Source organism: Vigna angularis, chromosome 1 (assembly GCF_016808095.1).
Source record: "Vigna angularis cultivar LongXiaoDou No.4 chromosome 1, ASM1680809v1, whole genome shotgun sequence".
NCBI lineage: Eukaryota > Viridiplantae > Streptophyta > Magnoliopsida > Fabales > Fabaceae > Vigna > Vigna angularis.
Window position 1 is genome coordinate 51,946,716 of NC_068970.1, and position 27,464 is coordinate 51,974,179.

At 34.2% G+C, this 27,464-nt stretch overlaps 3 protein-coding genes and 1 pseudogene across 4 annotated transcripts; 2 read left to right on the forward strand and 2 right to left on the reverse strand.

The window, feature by feature from the left end:
- The window catches only part of LOC108326360 (NAD(P)H-quinone oxidoreductase subunit K, chloroplastic-like), a 31,381-nt pseudogene extending 17,218 nt beyond the window's left edge, over positions 1 to 14,163 (forward strand).
- LOC108342363 (pentatricopeptide repeat-containing protein At2g17140) lies at positions 9,006 to 13,647 on the reverse strand. Of its 2 annotated transcripts, none has more exons than XM_052866718.1 (3): positions 11,035 to 13,647; positions 9,883 to 10,580; positions 9,006 to 9,313 (listed from the first exon to the last, which is right to left on the reverse strand). In XM_052866718.1, the coding sequence occupies exons 1-2, from the start codon at positions 13,566 to 13,568 to the stop codon at positions 10,454 to 10,456; spliced, it is 2,661 nt and encodes an 886-aa protein (XP_052722678.1). In that variant the 5' UTR covers positions 13,569 to 13,647; the 3' UTR covers positions 9,006 to 9,313; positions 9,883 to 10,453. The 2 variants fall into 2 exon arrangements, with proteins under 2 accessions (XP_052722678.1, XP_052722673.1); XM_052866713.1 differs by having other exon boundaries at positions 9,006 to 9,348.
- A 2,200-nt stretch (positions 14,164 to 16,363) lies between the features above and the next one.
- Positions 16,364 to 18,172, forward strand: LOC108326353 (guanine nucleotide-binding protein subunit beta-like protein). Its single transcript, XM_017559817.1, has 3 exons — positions 16,364 to 16,448; positions 16,652 to 17,184; positions 17,543 to 18,172. The coding sequence occupies exons 1-3, from the start codon at positions 16,364 to 16,366 to the stop codon at positions 18,170 to 18,172; spliced, it is 1,248 nt and encodes a 415-aa protein (XP_017415306.1).
- Positions 18,173 to 23,890: 5,718 nt separating this feature from the next.
- LOC108326344 (pentatricopeptide repeat-containing protein At2g26790, mitochondrial) lies at positions 23,891 to 26,732 on the reverse strand. Its single transcript, XM_017559805.2, has 2 exons — positions 24,253 to 26,732; positions 23,891 to 24,151 (listed from the first exon to the last, which is right to left on the reverse strand). Exon 1 carries the CDS (start codon positions 26,712 to 26,714, stop codon positions 24,342 to 24,344), a length of 2,373 nt encoding a protein of 790 aa, XP_017415294.1. The 5' UTR covers positions 26,715 to 26,732; the 3' UTR covers positions 23,891 to 24,151; positions 24,253 to 24,341.
- Positions 26,733 to 27,464: the final 732 nt, after the last annotated feature.

Consider the following 27,464-nt stretch of genomic DNA (forward strand, 5'->3'; position numbering starts at 1 on the left):
TGAAGATGGAGCAATATCTTGACAAGATGAAAAATCTTGTTGACAAGTTAGAGCTGGCAAGTTCACCAATCTCTAACTCTGATTTAGTGATTTAGACATTAAATGGTTTGGATTCTGATTACAATCTAGTGGTTGTCATGTTTTTTTGTAAATCAACATTAGTTGGGTTGAATTTAAAACTCAATTGTTAACCTTTGAAAGCATATTAGCTCAACTCAATAATTTCAGCCGCCTTAACCTGAATGTCTCTATAAACTTTGTTGCCAAGAAGGAGTCTAGAGGCAACAAATTTGGACCCTAAGGTGATTGAAAAGACTCTAATTTAAAAGGCACGAGAGGCGGTAGAGGAAAAGGTAAGATGTCAAAATGAATATGTCAGGTATGCAGAAGGATTGACCACATTATTGTAAAATGTTATTATCGATTTGATAAGTCCTATATATGGAAAACTCAATATGTTGAAAGTGAAAAACAAGGAATGCACAATGCATTCATAGCTTCACCTTATCATGGTTAAGATTATGAATGATATTTTAACAGTGGAGCCAACAACCATGTGACCTACCAAAGTGACAAAAGAACTTGGTGAAAATAATGGTAAGAATTCTTTACTTGGTGGTAATGGTGAAAGACTGAAAGTAATGGCCTCAAGATCAACTAAATTGAATAATCTTCATCTGCATGATGTTCTTTATGTTCCAAAAATCACCAAAAATTTGCTAAGTATTTCAAAATTGAATGCTGACAACAATATTCTTGTTGAGTTTGGTGAAAATTGTTGTTTTATGAAGGATAAATTGACAAAGAAGGTTGTTCTAAAAGGAGAACTCAAAAATGACTTGTATCAACTATGTGATAATAAAGACTTGTATGTTTACACATGTCTCTTAAAGAAAGTTAGCATAGAAAACTTGGGCATCCCAACAATAAAGTTCTTGAAAAGGTCTTGAAAGAATGCAATGTGAAAACATCATCTAATGACTCATTCACATTCTATGAAGCTTGTCAATTTGGAAAATTAGATAGGTTGTCTTTCAAAAGCTCTTCCTCACATGCTAATGAAATTTTAGATTTAATTCATATTGATGTTTGGGGTTCTGCCACAATTGGCCTAACCCTATTAGCATAAGCCAAAATGCTCCTATACTACTGGTGGGAAGTCTTCTCAACTACTGTTTATCTTCAATAGACTACCATCATCAATAAATCCAAACAAAAGTCCATATTCCTTGATGTACAAGAAAGAACATGACTATGGAAACTTGAAACCTTTTGGTTGTGCCTGTTATCCTTGTCTTAAACCATACAATCAAAATAAACTCCACTTTCATACAACTAGGTGTGTGTTTCTTGGTTACAGTAACTCACACAAAGGATAAAAGTGCATTAACTCTCATGGGAGAATTTTCATCTTAAGACATGTGATTTTCAATGAGAATCACTTCCCCTTTCATGAAGGTTTCATTGATACAAGAAATTCTTTAAAAGAATTAATTAAACCTATGTCAATTTTGCTTCCAAATTACTCTACAAGTACCACTGTCAATAATACTCTTGAACCAGACAATAATACTACAAGTCATCAAGAAGAAATCACAAGTGATAGTCCTGCCAACAATGGTATAAATGAAGGAGATCTTTGGTGAATCTTTTACTGGTACATTAAGGTAAAGTCAAGAAGAAGGTTCAACATCAGTACAGTCAATAGAGAACAACAGTCAAACTGAAACTGAAAGCAATCAACCTAACACCAACTATCATTGGATGGTGACCAAAAGCAAAGCTGGAATTTACAAGCCTAAACAACCATACATAGGATTGACATAGGTTCTTGAAGATGACAAAAAATCAAGAAATTTCAAAACACCAAAAGTTATTCTTCTTTATTCATTCTTAGAGGTACAAATCATATCATGTTCCTTCTTATTTACGTTGATGGCATTATTATAACAAGAAGCAACCGCCAGTATTCAGAAACATTCATCAATCAATTCAATGTTGTTTTCTCACTAAAAAACTTAGGATGTATACACAACTTTCTTGGCATTAAAGTACAAAGGAATGACAATGGAATATACCTAAGGAAAACTAAGTACATAAAAGATATTCTGAAGAAGTCCAACACCAATGGTGCCTGGTAGACAATTCACTACAAAAGGGGAACCAATGACCAATACTACTTTGTACAGACAAACCATAGGTGTATTTCAATATTTGACCAACACAAGGCCAGACATTGCTTTTGCTGTCAACAAAATAAATTATTACATGAGCACACCTGTCATGGATCACTGACGAATAATAAGATATGTTCAAGGTACAATGAACCTATGTTTGCACATAAAACCTTCAAATGATCTTAACATAATGGGGTATTCTAATGCATATTGGAAAACTATTACTGATGAAAGAAAATCGATGGTAGGACAGTGTATGTTTCTTGGAGAAATTCTTGTTTCTTGGAGAAATTCTTGTTTCCTGGTCTTTAAGAAAATAAAAGGTAGTGTCACGATCAAACACATAATCAAAATACAAAGTAGTGGTCGTCAAATTGCTGAAGTAGCTTGGATTAGATCTTTGCTGACAAAACTAAAACTATAAATGCTCAAAAAACCAATTTTGTGGTGTGATAACCTAAGTGCCAAGTCAATTGCTTCTAACTCAGTCATGCACACACAATCTAAACACATTGAGATAGATGTGCATTACATATGTGATCAAGTCCTACAAAATGAAGTAATTGTTGCCTATGTTTCTACTACTAATTAAATTGCAAACTGTTTGACCAAACCTCTCACTCATACCACATTCAACTTGTTAAGAGACAAACTTGGTATGACCATGTCGCCATCAGTTTGAGAGGGAGAGTTAGACAAAATAAAATATTCTGTCAAATATCTTATCATTTATGACTCTTTATTTTGACGATTCACAATATTAATTTTCTTTTATGGTGTAATATTACAATAATCACTGTAATTAATCATCAGGACCCTATTAAGAAAAATATTTGTTTGTATTACGATAATTATAGGATCTTGATTGTACATTACTACTTGTATTTAAACAATACATAATCAATGCAAATCATTAACTTCAATACCATTTTCTATATCCATAGAAATGTTAATACCAAAAATATTTTGATATCATTTTTTTAATGTAAGAGTGAAAATAAAAATGCAGATGAGTAGTGTAAATAGTGTTAAAATAGTTTTTTCTTAATATTAATTTGAGGATACATTTAAATTTGAAGACAAAATGTGTCAACTTTATTTATTCAATTGAAACAATTTAGATAATTCATTATCTATGGATTGATACACTTTAAAAAAATATATTTAAATAACAACTAATTTTAAAACAAAGAAATAAAACATTTTCGTAGCAAAAGTTTTTACTGATTTAGTTGAAAGATATGTTGGTCTAGTATAAACTATTAGAGAGTTTAATTTGATTCTTTCGGAAGAATTAGATGGTCTTCCTGAACAAGCATTTTATTTGGTAGGTAATATGGATGAAGCTACTGCGAACTTAGAAACGAAGAGCAATTTGAAGAAATGACTTTAAATCTTTGTGTATTGACCCCAGTTCAATTGTTTGGGATTCAAAACTGAAGGAAATTATTTTATCTACTAATAGCGAATAAAATTGGAGTATTACCTAATGATACGCCTATTGCCTCCATTGTCGATATAAGTATTTTGAGAATATGTCTTAAAAACCAACCACATGATGGGGGTTTGCTAGAATAAATAATAATGAGATAACTGTTTTAGTAAATGATGTGAAAAAGAATAATGACATTGATCCACAAGAAGCACAACAACCTTTTGAAATAGCATAAACTAATTTGAATAAGGTTTAAGGCGCAAGACAAATAATTAAGGCAAATCTAGCTCTTAGATGAGCTAGAACACGAGTAGATGTCAGAATCGGCTGCAGCGGAATGGTTAGCGTGGAATAACAAACCAAGAGGGTTTTTAATACTAACGTGTGCCTTTTAATTTCTACTCAATTAAACTTACTTAGCAATTAACAAAGACAAATAAAGCAAGAGTAAGGTTGAGAGAAATTTGCACAGATGATTTTATCCTGGTTCGGATCTTACCAATCCTACGTCCAGTCGTTTATCTCAAACAAGATAAACCTTTTCACTAACACAAAACAATTACAAACTACAATCACAAAGATACAATTTGTAAAAGTTTAGAAAACACCTCTCTTGATACCACAAGAGATGAAACTACACCTCCTTTGAGTCTTCACAAAGGATGAACACCTCCTCCGAATACTTCACGAAGGATGAACACCTCCTCCGAATACTTCACGAAGGATGATTCTCTTCCGAACACCTCCTTAGACACACCAAGGATGAACCGGCTATTTCCTCTGTCACCGTAGCAGCACTTCACCAGCTCCACAGACAAGAGTTTCACAAGCCGAACAAGAACACACAAGTCTCAAGAATTTCTGAGTATTTGAGCACAAGGGAAGAGTTTCTGTGTCTCTAGATCTTCTTCTTGAGAGAAAATGAGAGTCTATTTATAGACTCATCCAAAGGCTCCTCCATTTTCCGTTTTCAGCTTTTCTGACTGTGTTAATCGATTAGCTACAGTGGTTAATCGATTAACAACCCAACGGATACTTCAACGGCTCTTAAAACGGCTAGTTTTTCAAACGGCTCCTGTGTTAATCGATTAACAGCCCTTGTTAATCGATTAACGTTAATCGATTAACATCCTGTGTTAATCGATTAACACTGCAATGCTGGGCTTCTTCATGGCTCTCTGGAACAATCGATTAACACCCTCTGTTAATCGATTAGCACTGCACAGTTTTGGCTTTTTGGTTTATTTTTACATCACTTTTGAATGCATACATAAAACTACTAATTTTCCTATGTTCATACAATTATTACAAAAGGTTACAAGTCTTCAAAGATCATTCTTCATGAGTCTTGATTGTTCTTGACTTGATTTGGACATCATCAAAACTTCGTCTTCATCATTTTGCTAACAGTAGAGGCTATCAATATTATTTCATAACAAGTTGAAATTGATGTGCCCCAATATTTGAAAACGATAAAAAGAAAAAAGAAATCATTAGAAGGAAAAAGTTATGGACTAGTACCACGATCGAGTCCTAGGCAAGTGGACCTAATTTTAACAGCAAGCACTATAACTCTTATAATGGTGCCTTCTTTAGTTCAATTATATGACTAAATGCCTGAACCTAAATATGTTATTGCTATAGGAGCTTGTACAATTACGGAGAGATGTTTAGTACCAAATCTTATAGTACGACTCGAGGCGTAAATAAGCTAATTCTTATAGATGTATATTTGTCGAGTTGTCCACTTAAATCGAAGGCTATTATAGATGCTATAATAAAATTTCGTAAGAAAATATCTTGAGAAATATACGAAGATCCAATGAGTTTTCAACAAGATAATAGATGTTTAACAACAACCATAAGTTTCATGTTGAATACCGTACTTATTATGACAATTATGGTCAAGAATTATTCTATCAACCACCCTCTACTTTAGAGATATCATCTCACACATTTTTTAAAGTACAATAATAAAAAACAATTCTTTTTTCAAAAATTTCATTGTAATGTAAATAGAAAATATTAATACCAAATTCATAAAAAAAATTAAAAGAAAAAATGCAAGGTGATTTGTTTTCTTGGCTAGTCAAACATGAATATTAATTTAGAAATAATTTAGATATCAATTTATAAATTATAAATTATTAATATCTAAAATAGTGATTATTATAGATAGAAAATTATAATTAGTTTTCTAAATGGATCATTTAACTACCAAAAGTTTTAACTACAAAAAGGTTAGTGTTTAAATGGGTTACTTTAGTTTAAAAAAATAGTTAAATTTTAGAAAAAAAATCAAATTTAAAAAAAGGTTAAGTTTAAAAAAAAATTTAAAAAAATAAAATTAATTAAATAACTTAATATTATAAAAGAATAATATTTGCATCTCAAGTTTCTCCATTATCTAAAATAAAAACTATAAAAAGTTTCTTAGGTGGTTAGTTTATATATAAAAATTAAAAAGAATTATAACCTTTATCTATTCCGTTAGAACTTAAAAAGTTGGTTAGATCATTGATTCAGTATTTAGAATATTAAAAATAAATATAATTGAAGAGTAAGAGTATTATATAAAGAGATGGAAAATTTAGATACATGCATTAGAAATGATGAAACCATGTGTCGTCTTAGTGTGGTTCTTAGCCATATTCACATCATGCTGCAACTCTATGCCTCTATCGGTTCAGAAGAGATGGATAATAGACGATGCAACTGGAGAACGAGTAAAACTTCACTGTTCACACTGGGTGGCTCATGCCCAGCCCATGCTTGCTGAGGGTCTTGACAAATTACCCATGAATGTCATTGCAGCTAATGTTGCCAAAGCAGGATTCAACTGTGTTCGTTTGTCTTATGCCACCTACATGTTCACTCGCTATGCCAACAACACTGTCCGTGACATTTTCGACTCTTACGACATTCCAGAGATCGTGACAGCCATTGAGAAACACAACCCTTCCGTGCTGAACATGACCCATCTTCAGGCCTACGAGGCTGTCGTTGATGCTCTAGGGGAACATGGAGTCATGGTGCTCATTGATAACCATCTCAGTTTGCCAGACTGGTGTTGTGCCAATAACGATCAAAATGGATTCTTCGGAGACAGGCACTTTAACACTACTGAATGGATTCAAGGTTTGGCCTTTGTAGCACGCCACTTCAAGGGAAAACCCAATGTGAGTAATCTGCATTCTGGGAAAAACCAACTTTTGTTGTCTCTTTTTTGATATATGATATTTTTGGGGGATAATGTTGTTGGTGCTATGTATAATGTAGGTGTTCGCCATGGACTTGCGAAACGAGCTAAGGGGTTCACGTCAAAACTGGAATGTTTGGTACAGGTACGTGAGCGAAGGAGCGAAGACGATTCACGAAATTAACCCGGATTTACTGATCATCGTTTCAGGGTTAAGCTTTGATAACGACCTTAGCTACTTGAAGACAAGGCCTCTTGATTTGAACATCGCTAACAAAATTGTGTATGAGTCGCATGTGTATTCCTTCTCAGGAGACACGGGGAGGTGGCACGTGCAACCGACCAATTGGGTGTGCAACGCCACCATTCAATTGTTCATCCAACAGTCGGGTTTTCTTCTGAGTGGTAAGAATCCAGCACCTTTGTTTGTGAGTGAATTTGGATACAACATGGAAGGTGGGAATTTCGCTGACGACAGATATTGGCCATGCATTGTGTCATACTTTACCTCCGTCGACTTGGAATGGAGCTTGTGGGCTTTCCAAGGAAGCTATTACTTTAGACAGGGAAATGTTGGACCCGGAGAAACATATGGGGTGATGGACTCAGACTGGAAAGATTATAGAGACCCTAATTTCACTCAAAAGATTCAGCTTCTGCAAAGGATGATTCAAGGTATATATCCAAATTTCACTCAACAGATCTTATGTTTGTACAAAAAAATGTTTGTTTGTGACTATGTTTTAGTTTGTATGTCTAAAGTGTACGTGAATAACTTGTTATGCAGATCCAAATTCAAAGGCCTCAAAGTCTCATATACTGTTCCATCCATCAACTGGTTACTGTGCACATGTGAGTGATAAGGAGGTTGTAATGGGTGATTGTAAGAGTAACAGCCTGTGGAGTTTCGAAGGAGATGGGTCTCCAATTAGATTGATGAACTCTGCTATGTGTTTGAAGGCAGTTGGTGAAGGGCTTCCTCCATCTCTCTCGGAAGATTGTTTGTCTGGACAAAGTTCTTGGAAAGCTGTTTCAATGAGTGGTCTTCACTTGGCCAGTTTTGCCAAGGATGGAGAACTTTTGTGCCTGGAAAAGGATTCCAATTCTACCAAGATAGTCACCAAAAAATGCATCTGCATAGGAGATGATGATCCTTCATGTTTGGACGATCCCCTGAACCAATGGTTCCGACTTGTTCCTACTAATGTTTAGATGGAAATTGATTAGGGTTTTTTTTTTCATTTTTGTTAGGGTAGAATGCTTAGTTGTTATTTTCTTTTCCTTTTTAGCATTTTTAGGAATAATGTTGTTGTCTATGGCACCAACTAGATGTTTTAGCACTATGCGAAAGTGAATTTTACCCTGAATTCAATTTCTTCTGTCTGCCAATGTTATAACGCGATTATAAACAATAGGAGATGAATAGACGACTATATATTTTCTGCCCTCTATTTTCCACCTCAAGGAACTATTTATAGTGACATGACATTCCCAAAAGAGCACAACGTGCGGCACTACACTACAAACCATAAATAAAGTAGATCGATAACAACATCCAATGTTGGTTCAATAGTTATCCCAAAACTAGGATGATGGGTGGTTATATATATAAAAGCTGATTTATGACAATCATATTTTAAATTAGAAATATATTTACCAACACAAACATCATATGCCATTGGATGTTATCCTTTCTCTTCTGTTTGCTAACGTTATGGATTAACAAATAAATTTATAGTTCAAAATAGTGGTTGGGATCCTCAGGGATTTCCGTGAAGTTTAATTTTCTTTTTTATTTCAGTCCCGATATTTTCAAACAGCTGCAACAAAAAGTAAAGTTACTATGAGTTGCCACATTAAGATTACAACACAATCTAAGGAAATAGAATTAACATTATGCGACTTCTAGCCATCTGTGTTTTCTGTGTTGATATTATTGTCATTAAAACGATTCAAAGCTAACGTGACGGAGTTCAGAATATTTCACTAGTTTTATAACACCGTGCGAGACTTTTCAAAAGTGATTCTTTTAATTTTTTTCAAAAAACCATTTGGAGAAGACATGTACTAAACAAATCACTAGCAACTTCGACAGACAGATTTAAAATGAGGAAAAAATTGTTTTACAATCCCCTCGTGTTAACTTATCATGAAGATGCTCCTCAAAGAATGTAATAAGCTGTCAAAAATATAAAAGTTATATGAAAAATAAAATAAAATGCAAATGCAAATGCAACAGGTTCGACACAAGAAAACAATATAAAACTTGTATACATGATGGTCCTGCTATGATCTCTCCATATTAGAATCATCAACCTATAGGACTTCTGTTTTTGATGGGGAATCAAGCCACTTTTTTGAGTCCCAAAGGATATATACATGTTGTTGATCCATCACTGTTTGTCCCTATATTGTATCTCCATTTCCTACATTAAGGAACACAATTGCTTCCTTGATAGCCATTGAGGTGTTCATATGCGTAAGTTGAGGCACGTGCACAATCTGTTTGAAGATAAGAGACTTGAGAATATCCTTAACTACAGTTGACAGATGATCAGAATATGAGAAAATAAAAATAAAAAGTTTAAGTAGATAACCACATGATCAAAGAAAATTGCAATTCAAAATTACTTGATTTGATGTGTTACCATTTATGAACTCTAGTTTAAAATCTTTTGTATGGGAATCCAACTAAGATAGGCATGATCATATTTCAACCTATACCAGTGCATGACAATATTTCAACGTGATGCATTGTCGAGTAGAAAACTTGAATGGACATCACCATCCAGATAAGAGATGATCCAATTGGTAAATTAGAAACAAAATTAAACAAATTAAAGAAGAAGGAATTGAAATGAACGAAATGAGATAAAAACCTAATGAATGGTTCATTGGTGAACCTTATACATCTCAGAATATCCATCCTTGAATACTAATATTCACATATTATGGTTTTCAATTACATTTTTAATATTAATTATGACCCTTTTCCTGTAAATAGGCCTAAGTTGCATAAACCACTCAAGGAGATAATGTGGTAGTATTGCAGTTATTCTAATATTTTTTACCTGGATATTCATTCACCAGCAGAAAAGCATTTTAGCCACATCAAACCCTGACCAATTGCCTAGAAAATTCTTTCAGATTCTGAACATTCTGCATCATAGGTAAACATCTGCCTTCCCTTGGCATCCAGGAACAAGGAATTATCCCAATCCTCAAATGTAATCCAACCTGCTGTCCTTTTAAAGGTCAGGAGATTCCCAAGCATCAAGATGCGAAAAGAAGAAAGCCTAAGAGGCTTGCTAAAGAGATGTTCAACTACTCCTTCAGACCAATTATCTGACGGCCTTTCTGTTCACTTTCCATTAAATCAATATATATTCCACATATATACAAAGGGAAAAAGTATACACCAATGTTTGTACAACTCGTAAAATGAGTTTTGAATTACTTTCTGTGGTGTGTATACTTGGCATTGAAAGGAATACATATTTGATTGAAAACCTTTGCTTACAGAGAGGTCTTCAATATTTCCAACCCCAAACCTTTACGTTCTATGATCTGCTGCTCCTCTTGTTCCACCTTCGAGAATCAAACTTAGGGAAGGGTTGAAAGTTCCCCAACAGAAACAAATAATTAACCACTGCCATCATAGTAATCAAGAAAATCATTTGGCTGAGACTGCAAACTAGATATACTTCCTTGACCCCAGCCTTTCTGCACACGCTTAAGAGTTTTCAGTGCAATTCCAGTGCCGCCATCCCTGTCATATAATAGAACAGATCATTAATGAAGATGGAAGAATATGCAGCATTAGTAAATTAAGGATAGCACTCAAGAAAAGCCATAGACATTATAGAACCTGTGACAATCAAAGTTTCATAAAATAATAGGGTCCTGGTTTGCATTTAATTTGATAGAACTACGATATTTGAGATGACTAAGAGGTGATAATTTTAAATGTCACATGATAAAGCAACTCTTTAAAAGATGAAAAAAAATACAAAAACGTCTTCATGTTTGTCAGTTCGTCTAGGAAACCGTCTAACTATAAGGTTTAGAAATGAGAACCCACAAAATCCATCATGTTATGTTGTCCAACACATCCAAAAACAATTTTCACTCCTACTATCAAATTAAGAATCTTGTTTTCCAAATATGAACAGAATCCAAAAAACTGAAATACTTGATTATCTTCATCACCCATATGGTCATACCTGTTAACTATATCCTTCCAGTCACTTCCTCCATCGTTATGTAGTTTTCCAGGAATGACTCTGTTTTTGTTTTGATAAGTCCTATCGACAGGTCTATCTTCTAATGCCAATTCCATCATCCTCTTTGCTAGTTCATCCGCTTTCTGTTTGTTTCCTCTTTTACTTAAGCCATCAATCACTGGCATGAATGATGCATGATCGAATCCATATCCCTTATCAATCAGTTTATGAAGAAGGCTACTAGCATCTGCTAACCTTTCATCCTGGCAAAGTCTTTCAATCAAATCTTTATACATGAAATTCTTCAATGTGAGATATCTATCTAACGAAGCTTCAAATAGCTCCTTTGCATCAGAGAGTTGTCCTCCAGCTAGTAATTCATTGAACAACAAACTGTACAGGGCTTCTTTGTGGCCGCATATACTCAAAGCTACCTCAAATAGTTCACAAGCTACTTTAAAATCACTACACTTGCAGAGGGCTTTAATCAATATTTTGAATGAAGATATATTAGGAGATATGCCCTTATCCAACATTTCATGTAAAAGCGAAATGGCATCATTTGCTTTTCCTCCTTCGCAAAGGCAACTGATTATATTATTATAAGTGAAAATATCTGGACTTATCCCTTTTTCTTTCATCTCATCCATCAATCCATATATTTCAAATATTTGCTTTTTACTTCCTAAACCCAGGATCAAGGCATTATAAGTTTGAAGAGTCTTGCTACAACCATTTCTCTCCATATCCTTCAAGACACGAAAAGCCGATGATATCTTCCCTTGTTTACAGAAACTCCATATGAATGTATCATAAGTTACAGAATCAGGGTGCAAGTTTTTTGCCAACATTTCAATAAACTTTTTTTTGGCTTCCTCTAGCCTCCCAGCTTTGCAAAGTCCATTAATTAAAGTTGTGTATGTGATTCCATCAGGCAAGCAGTTTGATACATTAGTGATTGAATTAATTAGAGTGGCAAATGTGTTTCCTTTATCAAGGGATGTTGGTCCATTAGTCCACATCTCACTTACAATTTCCATTGCCTTTTCCAATTCTCCATTTCTAGAGAGACCATTGACCACAATATTGCAGGTTACAGTATCCGGTTGATAGGATTTTTCATTCATCTTTTGCAGCATTTCCTCTGCCTCTTGCGTTCTGCCCTTTTTCCACAGGCTATGCAGCAACGTGTTGCAGGTATAAGTATTCGGCTGACAGCCATTCTTTATCATTTCATGAAGAACACGTTTAGCTTCAAAAACCTTCCCTTTACTGCAGTATCCATGCAGGAGTGTACTATAAGTAACTGTATCCGGGTAAACCCCATTGCTCATCATCACATCCATCAGCCCTCTTGCATCTGACAGCATATGGTTTCTGCATAACCCATCCACCATAATGTTATATGTGTAAGCATTCGGTTCAATGCCTTTTGCCGCCATTTCATCAAGTACTAACCGAGCCTCCAATAGCTCCCCATTCCTGAGCAAACCCAACAACCATATGTTATAACTTTCCAGAGAGACAAAATTCCCAGCTTTCTTCATGGTGTCAACCAAACCCCTTGCACCCTCGATCATCCCATGCTTACAGAACCCCTTAAGCATCAAATTATAAGTTACAACATTGGGTCTAGGAAGCCCCAATTCCACATCCATCTGCATATCTCTGAAAATCCTCGATGCCTCAAGAACCTTTCCAGCTCTACAAAGCGCAGAAATCCTCGAATTAAAAGTAACAACATCAGGCAACAACCCTACCTCGCTCATCCTCTCAACAAGTTTCTCAGCTTCATCATTTAGCTCCTCTTTACAAAATGCAGAAACAAGAGTATTGTACACGACCCTGTTAGCAATACGACACGAACTGTTATTGTCATTGCCATTGCTATTGCTATAACTATTGTTAACAAGCTCCAAGGCTTGTTTGACGCGACCAGCGCGGCACAAGCCACGGACCAGAATCCCAAGAGTGAACTCGTTCGGGTGGCATCCTTTTTGGGACATTTTGTCGAACAGTTGGATGGCGTGGTCGAAGGCGCGAGAGTCGCAGAGAGACTGGATGAGGAGGTTGAAGGTGTAGGTCTGAGGGGTGACACGTGCGGCGATCATGTCAGTGTACAGCCACGTGACGAGGTTGGGGAGGCTGTGTTGGATGGAGGAGCGGAGGAGGAGGTTGTAGAAGGAGATGGAGGGAGGGGATGAGGGGAATTGAGCTCTAAGGGATTTGAAGTGTGTGAGGGCCTCGTGGATGTGACCCCATTGGGCGAGGATTCGGACCATGGAAAGGATGGAAGGCTGCGCAATGTGGTGCGGCTGAGAGGCTAGGAGGAGTTTGTGGAGGTCGTGGAGTTGAAGGTGCATGTTGGCCCCTGCAAGGATGCGTGTTGTGATGGTGACAAGGTGCTGAGTGTGATCGGCGAAGGAAGAGGCAGAGGAAGGGGAAGACATAACGCGCTTCACCAATTGCCACGCCAATTTTGGATTCTTGCTGTTCTTAAGAACACCTTCCATCACCTTCCTCCTTAACTCCATTCTATTATTTGTTTGCTTTTCCAGAAACAGTATCCCAAACTCGCAGAAGAAGAACACGGCTTCTGACTCTTCTTTTCTGCATTTCTAACTGCAAAACCATATATGTATATTGTGAAAAATAATATTATGTAATTTTATACAACTCATATTTTCAAAGTTTGAGAAAATAAAAATTATCCAAACAACACTTTGAGTGTTCCATTGTAAACTTCATCATTAGAACATACTGGAGTGAAACTCGATTTTTTAATAATTTTATTTCAATTATATTGAATTTTACTTCCATTCTTAATTTTACCCATTATTTTTATTTCATGAATAATACTCAATATTCTTTTTCTTTTGTAGTTTTTATTAAATTAAGGTAATAACAAATTCAAATAGAAAATTTATTATTTGTCAAGTACATATTATTATTTCACTATAATAATATGCTTGATATATCTAATAAAAGAATTAAACATGAAAAAGAAGAAAAACAAATAACAATGATTCACTACAAAAATAATAAATTTTATTGGAGATTTTTTACCGTCGGGTTCAAAACCCACCTAGAATAAATATAATTATTAACAGTTTTAATAATCTCAAATAGTTTTCGACGATTTTATTAAAAATATCTGTTAAGATAAAATACATTTGTTCCTTTCAATTATTTCCTGACAGTTTGTAATAAAAATGTCGGTATCTTAAAAATAATTTAATTTCCTCCCTTCCTCTCGTGCCTCTTCATTTTCCAAACCCAAAAAATCCCAAAATCCTTCTGCCTCTTCGTTTTCCCAAACCTAAAAATCTTCAATCTTCTCTATGGTGTTTTATTTTACCTATAGAGTTCACAAATTGCATATAAAAGTATAATTCGGTAAGAATTGAGTCACAAAGATAAATCTATAAAGAGATAATTTGGTAAGAATTAGGTTGAATCAATTTTTTAAACAATAAACATGAATTAACATTGCTTGGTAATTTGATATAAGGATTGTTATTTCACACACAAAAATACATATTTCATTTGTTTCTTATTTTTGACACAAATACTACATATCTAAGGAATTAGCTTAAGAAATGAAGTCATTATCTACATTTCAAACTAGTTCTTTATCTGTGACATTCTACAACTACAAGTTAACAAAAGCAATTAGTGTGGTGCCTAATGTCTATAATTTTTTATCGGTTTAGGTTAGTTTTGATTTCTCCAAAAATCAATTGAAACTTATAAATATTGCAATAAAATGACCTTTTTTTGTATGCAAATTATAACCAAACATAATAATATTGTAAACATAAGTGGAGAAAATTTGTGATATTTTTTTTGTTATATTTTGTTTTTATTGTCTTGAACATGCTCTATTCTTGTTTTGTATATAACTAAATCATTTTAAAAGTCAAGTACTCTTTCTCTGTTCCATTTGCACACCAATTTAGTAATTTGATTAAAATGGGATAATTTGGCATGTGATGTCATAGTCGAGATCAACAAAGAAAAAGTTTAACAACAATTGTTGAGACAAAGATTATAGATGATAACACAACCTCTATTATTTGGAAAATGATCCTTGACTTTTACTAATAATTTGAATTTAGATTTTGTTTTAACTGTTCCATATGTAGAATATAACATTTTGTTTATTTCTCAAATCAATAAAGCCTTAAATTGTATTGTTATTTTTTAGCCTAATTTTTGTATTTTTGAAGATATTCAAATCAAACAAACGATTGGTTATGATGTGAAATAAGGGATGTCACTTCCTCAACTAATTCAGACTATGAGATTTAAGGATATCTTATACATATGTGGAGATGTACAATTAACATATGAGAAGTTAATTAACAATGTAAAATAAACCCTTTAGTCCAAATAATGAATTATAGATGAGTCGGTGGATTCATGAGTAGAACCGTAAATGTTTTCATCCTTAGTTTAAATACATTTCATTTCTAACTTCTTTTTTTCCTAAATAAAAAGACTATAAAAGATGTGTGGTACAGAAATAATATACTCCTCTGTTCTATTAACTACATAGAAAATCAATTAAGTATAATGTCATGAAATTCATATGAAAATTATAATATGTTGACTAACATCAATGATCCACCTTAGTTTCTCAAGGATTTTTTAAACATGCAGTGGTAATTCATAGTTATTTAAGAATTTCATTGGAGTACGATGAGTTGAGAGTCATGGTATAAAAACGACTTTTATATAAGAATCGATTCTTAATACTACATCATTAGTTTATATTATAAACTATAAAGATGTAAAGTAACTAAATTTTATTTCTCAATTAGTTTAACCATTTGACTAAGAAAAGCCGAATAGCGAGTTCAAGAAAGGAAGATTCTTTGGAAGACTTTCAAAACTGATGGGCTTTAAATATTCTTTTATATATTTAACGTTTAAACCCTCTTTTGATCCGCATATTTATTGGTGAATTTCAGATAAATTATTATTTTTTAAACTGTAAAAATTAGATCCATATACTTATAAAATTAATTGAGTCAATTTTGTCCTCGCTAAATTTTGACAAATGATGTTAATATATGTTGAACTATATATTTTTTTTTAAATAACGTGATATTATATATTAAATTAATCGGTTATGTGTCCAGCTCCTTCTCTTTCTCCGGCTTCTTCTCTGTCTTGGGCCAATTTCTTCTTCTTTTCAATTCTTTCTTCTAAGATCAATCTTTATTTCTCAGGGTCAAATTTTCCACTATGACTCCAACCCCTTCTTCCAAACAAAACTATCCCACCTAGATGAAGACTGCACAGTCCAAGCACCGTCTCAATTTCCATGGCCCAAATCAGCACTACAAATGGTGGATCCGACGAGGTTGGAGTGCCTGTAGTTGTTGCGTTCATAGCTATAGAGAGAGAAGGTGAATGAATCGGGGTTTGGTTTGGGGATTGCTGTTGTTGCTATGCCTTTGGAAACCCCTGAATCTGATATGTATCAGAGCAGCATTGGCGCACATTGCCTCGCCTACGGCTCTCACATATCCAAGTTTGTAAAAGCTGGTCTCATCAACCACGCCATCCACCTGTTCGACCAAATGACCTAATCCAATTGCCGCGTCTTCAGCGTCGACTACAACCGCTTCATCGGCGTCCTCATTCGTCACTCCCGCCTCCACCTCGCTCACCACTACTACCGCCACCACGTCATCCCTCGCGGCTTCTCCCTCCTCCCGTTCACCTACTCCCGCTTCATCTCAGCCCTCTGCTCCTCCCCCAACAACCTCCCCGTCATCCAAGACCTCCTCCTCGACTTGCACGCTCTCGGCTTCGTCCCCGACATTTGGGCCTTCAACACTTACCTCAGCTTCTTATGCCGCCACAATCTTGGTTTACAATGCTTTGATTGATGGGTTTTGTAGAATGGGAAGGGTTGATAAGGTGATGAAGATTAAAGCGTTTATGAGCCACAATGGGTGTGTGCCAGATTTGGTTACTTATAATATACTGTTGAATTACTGTTGTGACGAGGGGATGGTGGATGATGCCTTGCGGATGGTGGAGACAATGGAGCGGAGCGGGGCGGAGCCGGATTTGTATAGCTATAATGACAATGGAAGGTTATGGCTTAAATGGTTATATAGCACGGTGAAGGTTCTGGTGAGGATGGTGGCGGGCATGGCTAATGGCGGCTAGGGTTTTTATGGAAAAGACGAAGTTAATGGATGGAAGAATTTTATTATATTTTTAAATGGAAATTTCTGATATGAAATTAACACACATAATCGATTAATTTAATACATAATATCATGTTTTTTAAAAAAATGGTTTAATGTTTCAATAGGTTTTTGTTTTCGTTCAGAATCTCAAATAGAACTTTTTTTTTTGCGTTTCAATTAGATCTTTATTTTTGTAAAATTGAATTAAATAGGACATTTCCGTTAAATTGACGAGACAACGTTAAGTGTTGTATCATTTGGTATGCTGAGTGTGTTATTTTTAACACATGTGTCATTAGCAACGTGGTGGAACTGTGGTACTATCAAAACCATATCAGGATGTTGTTCTATCTTCTGACGGACAGTTTGCGCTTTTCGGCTCCTGGGACGGCGAGCTCCGCCTCTGGGACCTTGCAGCCGGCACCTCCGTGCGCCGTTTTGTTGGACACACCAAGGACGTCCTCTCTGTGGCGTTCTCCATTGACAACCGTCAGATCGTGTCGGCCTCGCGTGACCGCACAATCAAATTGTGGAATACCCTTGGTGAATGCAAGTACATCATTCAAGACAGTGATGCTCATTCTGATTGGGTTAGCTATGTGCGTTTCAGCCCTAGCACTCTTCAGCCGACTATTGTGTCTGCATCTTGGGACCGCACTGTTAAGGTGTGGAACCTCACGAACTGCAAGCTAAGAAATACCCTTGCTGGACACAGTGGGTATGTGAACACTGTTGTTGTTTCTCTCGATGGTTCTCTGTGTGCCAGTGGTGGAAAAGATGGAGTTATTTTGCTGTGGGATTTGGCTGAGGGTAAGCGTCTCTACTCTCTCGATGTTGTGGGATTTCGCTGTCGTTTCTGCTGGGGCTGCTCCGGGGAGCGGCGGGAGGCGGAGAAAGGGGGGTGGGATGGTATTGGGGGAAGAATTTGAAAGGTTGAGAGGGTTCGATTTTAGGGACAAGGATTTTTGGAGGCTATGCGGTTTGCGGAATTAGGGTTGGGTCGTCAGTTCGCGAAAAAGGAAGGGTTGAGAGGGGAGTGGCTGTAGACTGGTGCCGGAAAACATGGGGTCTAAGGAGGAGACGTCGCCGGAATTACAGAGAGAACGGGGTTCTGTAATTGAATTGCCAACTTTGCCCTAATTGAATTTCCCCTATTTTAATTTAATTTTTAATTCAAAATTTAAAATAATAGAATTTATCCACGTAATGACACATGTGTTAAAAATAACACTGTCAGCATACCAGGTCATACAACACTTAACGTCGTTTCATCAATTTAACGGAAAGGTCCTATTTATATCAATTTTACAAAATTAAGGACCCAATTGAAACGCCAAAAAAGAAAGGGTCCTATTTGAGATTCTGGACGAAAATAGGAACCTATTGAAACATTAAACCTAAAAAAAATACAGTTCAGCATTTCTTAACGTCATTTGTCAAAACTTAACGAAGGGAACAAAACAAAATTGACTCAATTTTACAAGTATATGGACCCAATTTTGACGGTTTAAAAAGTGATGACCCACTTAAGATAACCCAATTTTAACGATTTAAAAAGCGATGACCCATTTAAGATTCACCAACAAATATGAGGACCAAAAGAGGGTTTAAACCTATATTTAAAAAGAAGACAATTTTTTCAATCCGTGTGTTTGAATAGAAGAAAAACCACATTTTCCATAAATTTGTGTTATTCAAATTATATATCCTCTTGTGGAAACGTATAGTCAAAAGCCTATTTATCTTTAGAAGTTTATTTTTCAAATTCTGAAAGATTAAGACAGGGATAATAAGATCTTTTCAGCCAAGTAATATAAAAAAAATAAAATAAGACATTGAATAATAAAAATAGTAAATTATGGGATAAATATATAATTGGTTTGATATAATAATCATTTTATATACTTTATTTGTAATATAATACAAAAAATTATATTTTTAGAATAAAATTTTAATTTTATTATTTTTGTTTGAATTCTAATTAAATATGTTTTTATATAGTTAACTTTAAGTGTGAATTGGAATTAATTTTTAAAGCGTGGATTAAGTCTTTTTAACCAAATTTTATTAAGTTTATTTAAGATTTTAAGTTTGTTTTTCAATTAATATTAAAGCGAAAATATGTCAATCTGGGTAGCCAATTTAATTATTACAAATGCTTTTGAAAGGTTAAATAAATTTAACAAAATTTAGTTAAAAATAATAAATTGATACATTTTTAAGATTTAAAGACTAAATTAGATCAAAGTTTTGAAAATAGACTAATTTCAATTTTGATTAAAAGTTAAAGAAACGAAAACTATTTAAACCTTAAATAATTTAATGTATGTTTGATATTTAGTAAATTGTTTATTAAAAAAGTTTATTCTTATTAAGATGTGATAGAAGGACTCCTATTAGGTGTTGGACAATGAACATAAGAAAAATAACAAAAAAATAATAATTTTTATAACTTAAATATGCAAAATGTTTTCATATGATTTTTTTAAAAAAAATTATAACAAAATAATTTTAACTTTGTGCACCCCCGTTTGAATAAAATTAAAAAATACATTTTCGAAAAAAATGTTTTCTTCTAATTGCATCCTTTTTTGAAACGCATATAGATAAGTCAGAAGTCTATTATATTTGAAAGATTACTTTTCAAATTCTAAGAGATACTAAAGATTAAGACAGAGATATTATAAGAGCTTTCCAGTGAAGTATTATAAAAAAACAAAATAAGACATGACTGATAAGAATAATAAGTATTGGATAATAAGTCGATTAAGTAAAATAAATATCAGTAATTTTATCTTAATATAAAAAATATATATTTGTAGTTGTTTGGTTTTAGTAATTATTGTCTGTTTATTAGAGGAAATATTAATCTTAATATGCAATTATCATTAAACAGATTTTGTAAATTTAAAATTTGTATTGTTTATTTTTAAAAGATAGTTATAAAATCATGTTAATTTCTTCTTTAATAAGCATATGTGAGAATTAATAAAGATTAAACATGTATTTAATTATATTATCTATTAATTGAACTAAAACAAAATTAATTTAAAAAAGATGAACTTTTTACTGTAAAAATGTTTTTTTTTCTTATTTTATTAAAAAAATGTTTCTATTTGTTGTTACAAACCAATCTTTTTCCCAAAACTTATTTTAATAAAACATGAACAATCGTGTGAATCTTATAACATTGAAATAAAAATTTGTAAAAATATTCTTGAAAATGATATGGCACATCAAGCCGAATATATATTGTGAAGATGAACTTTATAAATTTATAAGCGTTAGTATTATTTCTTCTTCATCGAGGTAGTCATTATTCATGAATGAATGATGGTGTGTCTCTAAAAAAATATTTTAACGTCCAAGTTAGTCAAGTATGTCATATAATAATTCATGTTATAAATGTAAATATAAATTATTTACTTCAATAGATATACTATTTATAGAATAACTGTAGATTTATAAATTTTTATCTATATGAACCTGAATGGATCACTGACTTATTTATCTCATAAGTCATTTGTCTCCTTCAGAATGTGCTAAGTTAAATAATGTATGATAGGCCAGATTAAGACCATATAAAAATAGGTCGGCTTGTGACTAGGTAGAAATATTCCAGCATGTGAGTAGGAATAGATTGGCATGTGAGAGGGTATGAACAAGGCGACTTGTAATTTGATAGCATCAAACTGACTTACGAACAAATAAATAGAGACTAACTTATGGCCTAGTAGGAATTGGTCGACTTGTGGACGGATTACACATACATCTATAATACAAAACCTATAAAAATTAAATTAATATATGATAAAAGGGCTCCTAGAAATGTTATTAGGGACTTGGATAATTTTTTTCATAAACATCCCAAAAAGAAAAATAAAAATAAAATTAAAATTACTTTTCATAACTTAAATTCGCAAAAGCTTTTTCATATGACTTTTTTGAAATTGATAAAAAAATTTATTTTAATTTAATAGAAAGACACCTTTTCTTTTTTTCTGATGCAAAAGTGTTAATGCTGAATAAACTATATTGTAAACAACTTCCACGACTATTCGAACTAAATATCTCCTAGAGAGTCATTTTCGCAAAGCGAAAGGGAGAAATTATTCAAACATAAATCCTGTTTCCTAAAGAGTAACTTTCGCAAAATTATTTCATCATTTTGTGACTTTTAACTCCTGAATGCTAAAATAAAAAATTAAAATGCGTGTAAAACAGTAGTAGTAGTAGTATAGAAAATTGCACCACGGCATAAACACGTTCAAATGTCAATGTTATATAGTGGACCATCGTTATATAGTTGATTCTTGTCTCATGTCTTCATCCTATTCTCACTTCCAACATCAAAGCATTCTTGGACTTTGGAACACACCATATCTCTCAACTCAGAAAAAAAAAACTACAATTTTTAAAAGTATATGGAGAAAAAATATAATCAAACTAAATATTTATTTAATTATTCCTTTTCAAGAAGTCAAACTTATTGAAATAATATTTATGTCATTCATTCAAAATAAATAATATTCAGAATAACTTCTCTTGAGAATAATTAAACTAAGCATTTTCTTTATAGAACAGATAGTCCTCATTGTAGATTTATAATTAAATTTCGTGAGTGGAAGGCGTATTTATTGAATCCAAAGACAAATCATTTCATTTTATTAAAAAGGTTTAATACATCATTTGATCTCTATTTTTATGAGTTTTGTTCAAAATGACCCTATCTTTTAAAATACTTCAATAAAGTCCCATAATTTATTAAAACATATTCAATCCGGTCCTTTTCACTCACGCCATTAAAAATCTAACGGTGCAAATGCCACCTTGGCCAAACCTGACTAAGCTGTGAAATTTGATGAATATGTGGCATGTTGCACTGTTAAATATTAAAATAAAAATAAAAATGACGTAAGGTAGGTGACACATTACTTTTTGTTCCTTGTTCTGAGCATAAGGGAGGCACTTGAAGTTGCAGCACCGCCACTGTCACCGCTATGACAACACCTTCTACAACCCCCAAATCGATTGTCATGGATTTCGATCCCAAATCTTCCACATCACTAGCGCCAAACCCTAACTACGCAAATATCATCAATTGTTTCGCCATTTAAAATCCTTGACGTGAATTGTTCATCAACGGCTGCCGTCTCAAGCTTTCCACTATGTAGTCCGCATACAAGCTCCTTCTCAACAAAGAGAAGATTTATAAGAAACTAATATTGAGATCAAATTTGAAGAGCGTACATAAGTGAGTTAGGTGTTGCTAACCCTAGCCTACTTACTTGATGTTCTTATTGTTGGATTTGAGGTGGAAATAGAGGGTGGAAAGTAATGGTGGAGAGGAAATGGATGGTGGAGTGGAGGTGGACAAAGATGGTAGACTAGAGGTGGAAAGTAATGGTGAGGAGGTGGAAACTAATGATGGAAACTAAGCCAGATATCTTTCATGTGTTTTTCGTTGATATTTATTTGGGACCAAAGTACACACTTTTAAATTGAAAAGGGGACCACATTGCACATTTTTTTACCAAAGGGAAAACTAAATTTAACATTACATATAAATACCTGAACGTAAACATTGAGCTTCACCTCCACATTGTTTCTGCGTTTCTGGCTTGCGCAATTTGTAGGTTGGTGCTCATGGATGCTGCTTGCGAACTAGGGTTTCTACGATTTGGGTATGTTTATGGTTTTCTACAGGTGTGAATTAGGTTTCTAGGTGTCGCGATTACGATTTTCTTGTTCATATTTGGGTTGGAATTTCTGGTTTGCAGGTTAGGGATTTCGATTCAGTTCTTGCTTAATGGTGGTGAGGCGCAACACATGGTGGAGATTTTGCCCTAATTACTTGCGACGTGGTTTAGGGTTTCATGGTGGCTAGGGTTTGATTTCTAGGTTTTCTATTGCTTTTCTGTGCTTCGAATTGTAGGTCTGTGTTGATGGTGGTGACAGCTACATGGTTGCCTGAGGGTTTGGTGGTGACGCGTTTTGTTCTGCGACGATTAGGGTTTCATGGTGGTGACACAAGGGTTTATGGTCTTAGGGAAATTAGGGTTTTTACATTAACATTGCTACATCAATGGGTCACAGTTGCCACGTCATAAAAAATTGGACAGATCACAATTGCCATATCATTACACCGTTATGTTTTTAACGCCGTAAGACAAAAGGACCAACTTGAACCGTTTTTAACGAAACATGGGACAATAGTGAACTTTTTTAAAAAGTAGGACAACTTTGAACATAACACTCCAAAATAGGGACCAAATGATGTATTAAACCTATTGGAAAATAACAAAAATTGTGTCCTAATTCACTGGAACCAACCAAGTATGTAGATACAATGGGAGATTACTCTTGCATATCCTGACTTTATTAAACTAAACGCTAATGGTAATGCTTTAATTAATGCAAAGAGATGTAGTGGGAGATTTAAGAAGTGTGGACCATCATTGGATTGTTGGTTTGTCAAGGTTTACTTTCTTCAGCATATTCACTAAACTGCAATTTGTTACTTTTACTGAAAAACAAACTTTGATCATGAGCAATAAAATCAGATTCAACAAATCTATATTTCATTAAGGATAGGGATGATTTTCATAACAAAGCACAGTTATGTTTCTATACAATGAAGAACAAATACCTCATTAGATATAGAAGAAAGACCTCAATTCAAATATAAATTGCAACAAACTCAAATTTAATCCATTTAAAACACAATATGCATGTTATATTAAGCTAAACAAGTAGAAACAAGAAAAACTCTCTTAAACACTGCTTAACTACACTCCTTATACTTTCGTAATTAGTATCATTTTAATTTTGTATAAAGCATATCCAAACATATCTGCAATGACCTGGTAACCAATAGCTAATTTCAGCACAGTCCTTCTCTTTTCAACCTGTAGAAAGAAACACAATCCGTCAGCTGAGTAATTAAAAGACCATGTTTCAGTCATACGTCTTAGCAAATAAGCCAATAGCATATGTGATTTTGCTTTACCTTTAGGTTTTGACTGGATAAACTGTAGAAATCAGAATAAATAAGTGCAAACCGTCTAACTGACAAACTTCTAATGAAAATGCACCCTTCTACCACGTTTTAGAGCTGAGATGACACACTGCTGCTGTCATTCCCATTTCATTAAGCAGGATAATGGCTTTTTCCCTGTGAGATGTACTATGTAAGCCCAGAGCAGCGTATGTTATATTATCTGGTTCTAGTCCCCTGTCAACCATTTCACCAAATACGCTTAATGCTTTTTTAAAGTCCTTTGTGTTCATGAATCTAGCAATCAACACAGTGTAAAAAACAACATCCGGATTTATTTCCATTTGATCTATATCTCTCATGATGGAAAAAACTTTCAATGATGTCTTATTTCCTTCTCCATGATGAGAGACAGGACTTTTTAAATTTGCTTTAAAGTTTCCATCAAGTAAAACTGTGTAGGTAATGAGATCAGGTTTGATTCCTCTCCTCTTCATATCCTGCAAGAGGTCATGGGCCTCTTCCAAATAGTTCATCCTACAATAACTCTGTATCATAATTGTGTAAATTATAACATCAGGGATGAGTCCTTCATTTAAAAAAAAATAAAATAAAGAGCAAGCCTTATTCATATCCCCAGTGTTGCACAGTAAAGCTATAACTTGTGAATACATTATTATGTTAGGTTTAGCATTTGACAACATTCTCCTCATCAACATAAGAGCTTTCTTAGTGTCACCTTTCATAAAGAGTTTAGCCATTAGCTTAAAACAGGAGGCATTGTTAGGCATATCTCCTTGGTTTGACAGCTCAAGGAAAATTTTATAGGATTTCTTTACAAAGTCCGTTTCACAATAGCCATTAAACATAGCAGAATAGATTCCAAAACTCTTATCTTGTAGACTGTTAAAATACGCCTCGGCTTCCAAAACCTTTCCCACTGAACACAAATTTTCAATGATTAACTTATGTGTAGTAGAGTTTGGCTTCACGCCTTCACTCTGCAAAAACTTTAATGCCTCATAAGCATGGCCGTTTCTAACCAACCCAGTCACAAGTACATTATATGTTATAATATCAGGTTTGAAACCTTCATCAATCATTTCCTTAAACACCCTAAACCCACTAACGAGATCACCCTGAAGGCAGTATCCCTTGATAAACGTTGTGTAGTGCTTAAGATCTAAAGCCACACCCCTTCTCTTCATGTCTTCCGATAGAGATATCGCATCCTCCACCTTCCCCAACTTAAACAAAGCATCAAAAACAATGTTGTAGACAACTCCATCAAGAAACATCCCGGACTCCTTTAGTTTCTTAAACTGATCTACCACCACCTCCAAAGTCTTGCCCGTCTTTTCCAAACAATTCAGAATGTAACTAACAATAAAACAATTTGTCTTCACACTCCTCGAAATCATCTTATCATGCAAAACCAAAGCCTTGCTCGGATTATTACCCTTACAATACCCTTGAATCAACGCGGAATAAGCAAACACATCAGGAACCAACCCTTGCCTCTCCATGTCATCAAACACACTCTGAGCCTCATCCAACTTCATCTCATTACAAAACCCGCGAATAACCGCAGTGTATGCATAAACCTCCAAAGGGAGGTTACTCTTTCTAAATCTCTGCAGCACCTTATACCCAAGAGCAGACCTATGGTTATTACAACACCCTTCAATGTAAGCAGCATAGCAATACGAATGTGGGGTGATCCCGACTCTCTCCATTTCCTCAAAAACACGGAGAGGTTGACTCAAGTCACCCTTTTTACACAACGCCTTGATGAAAATTGCATAGGAATAACAATTGGGTCTGAAACCAAACCTCTTGAGTTGCTCAAAAATGGCCAGTGCTTTATCGACCTCGCCCTGTTCCACCAACCTGTTGAAGAGGAAGTTGCAAGTGAGAACATCAGGGACAATTCCGCGGCGCCGAGTTTGGAACAAGAAATCAATAGCCTCATCAAACATGTTGAGGCTGACACAGGTTTTGACAAAGCCACCAAAAGCTCTGAGCAAGTAATGGTTATGGTGGTCGAAGTCCTGGAAGAGTATTTCGAAGAGTTGAAGGAGGTGAAAGGGAAGATGGTGGTGTTTTGAGAGGGTAATGAGGTGGAGAAAGAGGGAGTCTAGTTTTCTGGGAAGGTTCCAGAAAGCGAACATTTTGGTGATGGCGGCGTAGGTTGAGAGGGTGTGCGGGAAGCCGGTGCGGTGGAGGTGGTTGAGGAAGGAGAGGGCGAGAGAGGGGTGGTGGTGGAGACATTGGAGGGTTTGAAGGACTTGGAGGGTGGTTGGGTGTGAAAGGGGCGTGGAAGGGGTGGTGTCGGAGAAAGAGAGTGGGGTGGAGTGAGCGAGTGCAGTGGATGCAAATGGCTGTGAAAAGGGTCTTAGGTTGGGTTTGTGAATGGTTTTGAAGACAAGGTTGAAAACACGAAGCCCCCATGGACATGGAATGGAGAATAACATGCGGTTGTATTTAAAATTACGAGGATACGTACTGTGCTGTATAGCACACTTTTTTTCTTAGGTTGGTTTTCAAAAACCTGATTTATATTTTAATTATTCTTTTATAAACATAGATTAGAATTCAATTTATGGAAACAGAATTCTCACTTATATTTTAATTTTTTTTATAAACATTGGTTAGAATTCCGTTTTTGAGAAACTGATTTTTGATTTATATTTTAATGATTTTTTATAAACGTAGATTAGAGTTCGGTTTTTGAAAAATGTTCATTGAATGAGTTTGAAAAACTATTGATGGTTTATTACTGAAAATTTTTGAGTATTGAATAGGTTTGAAAAATCTTTAAAAATTTCAATGATTTTGAAAATTTACTGAACAAATCTTTTTTTTTATTATTGAAAACCATTGTTTCCTCTTTGAACAATTTTTTTTTATTAATTTATGATGTTTATTTATTTATTTTGTTGTTTTTGAAGATTATGTTTATGAAAATTGTTTTGTTGTATTTGAAAAAGATAGTGAGTTAATTATTATTTTTTTAAATCTAATTTTTTTATTTTACCCATTAACTTTTATTTTCATGAATAATACTCAATATTTTTTTCTTTTGTAGTTTTTATTAAATTAAGGTAATAAGAAATTCAAATAGAAAATTTATTATTTGTCAATTACATATTATTTAATAATAATATGCTTGATATATCTAATAAAAAAATTAAACATGGAAAAGAAGAAAAACAAATAACAAT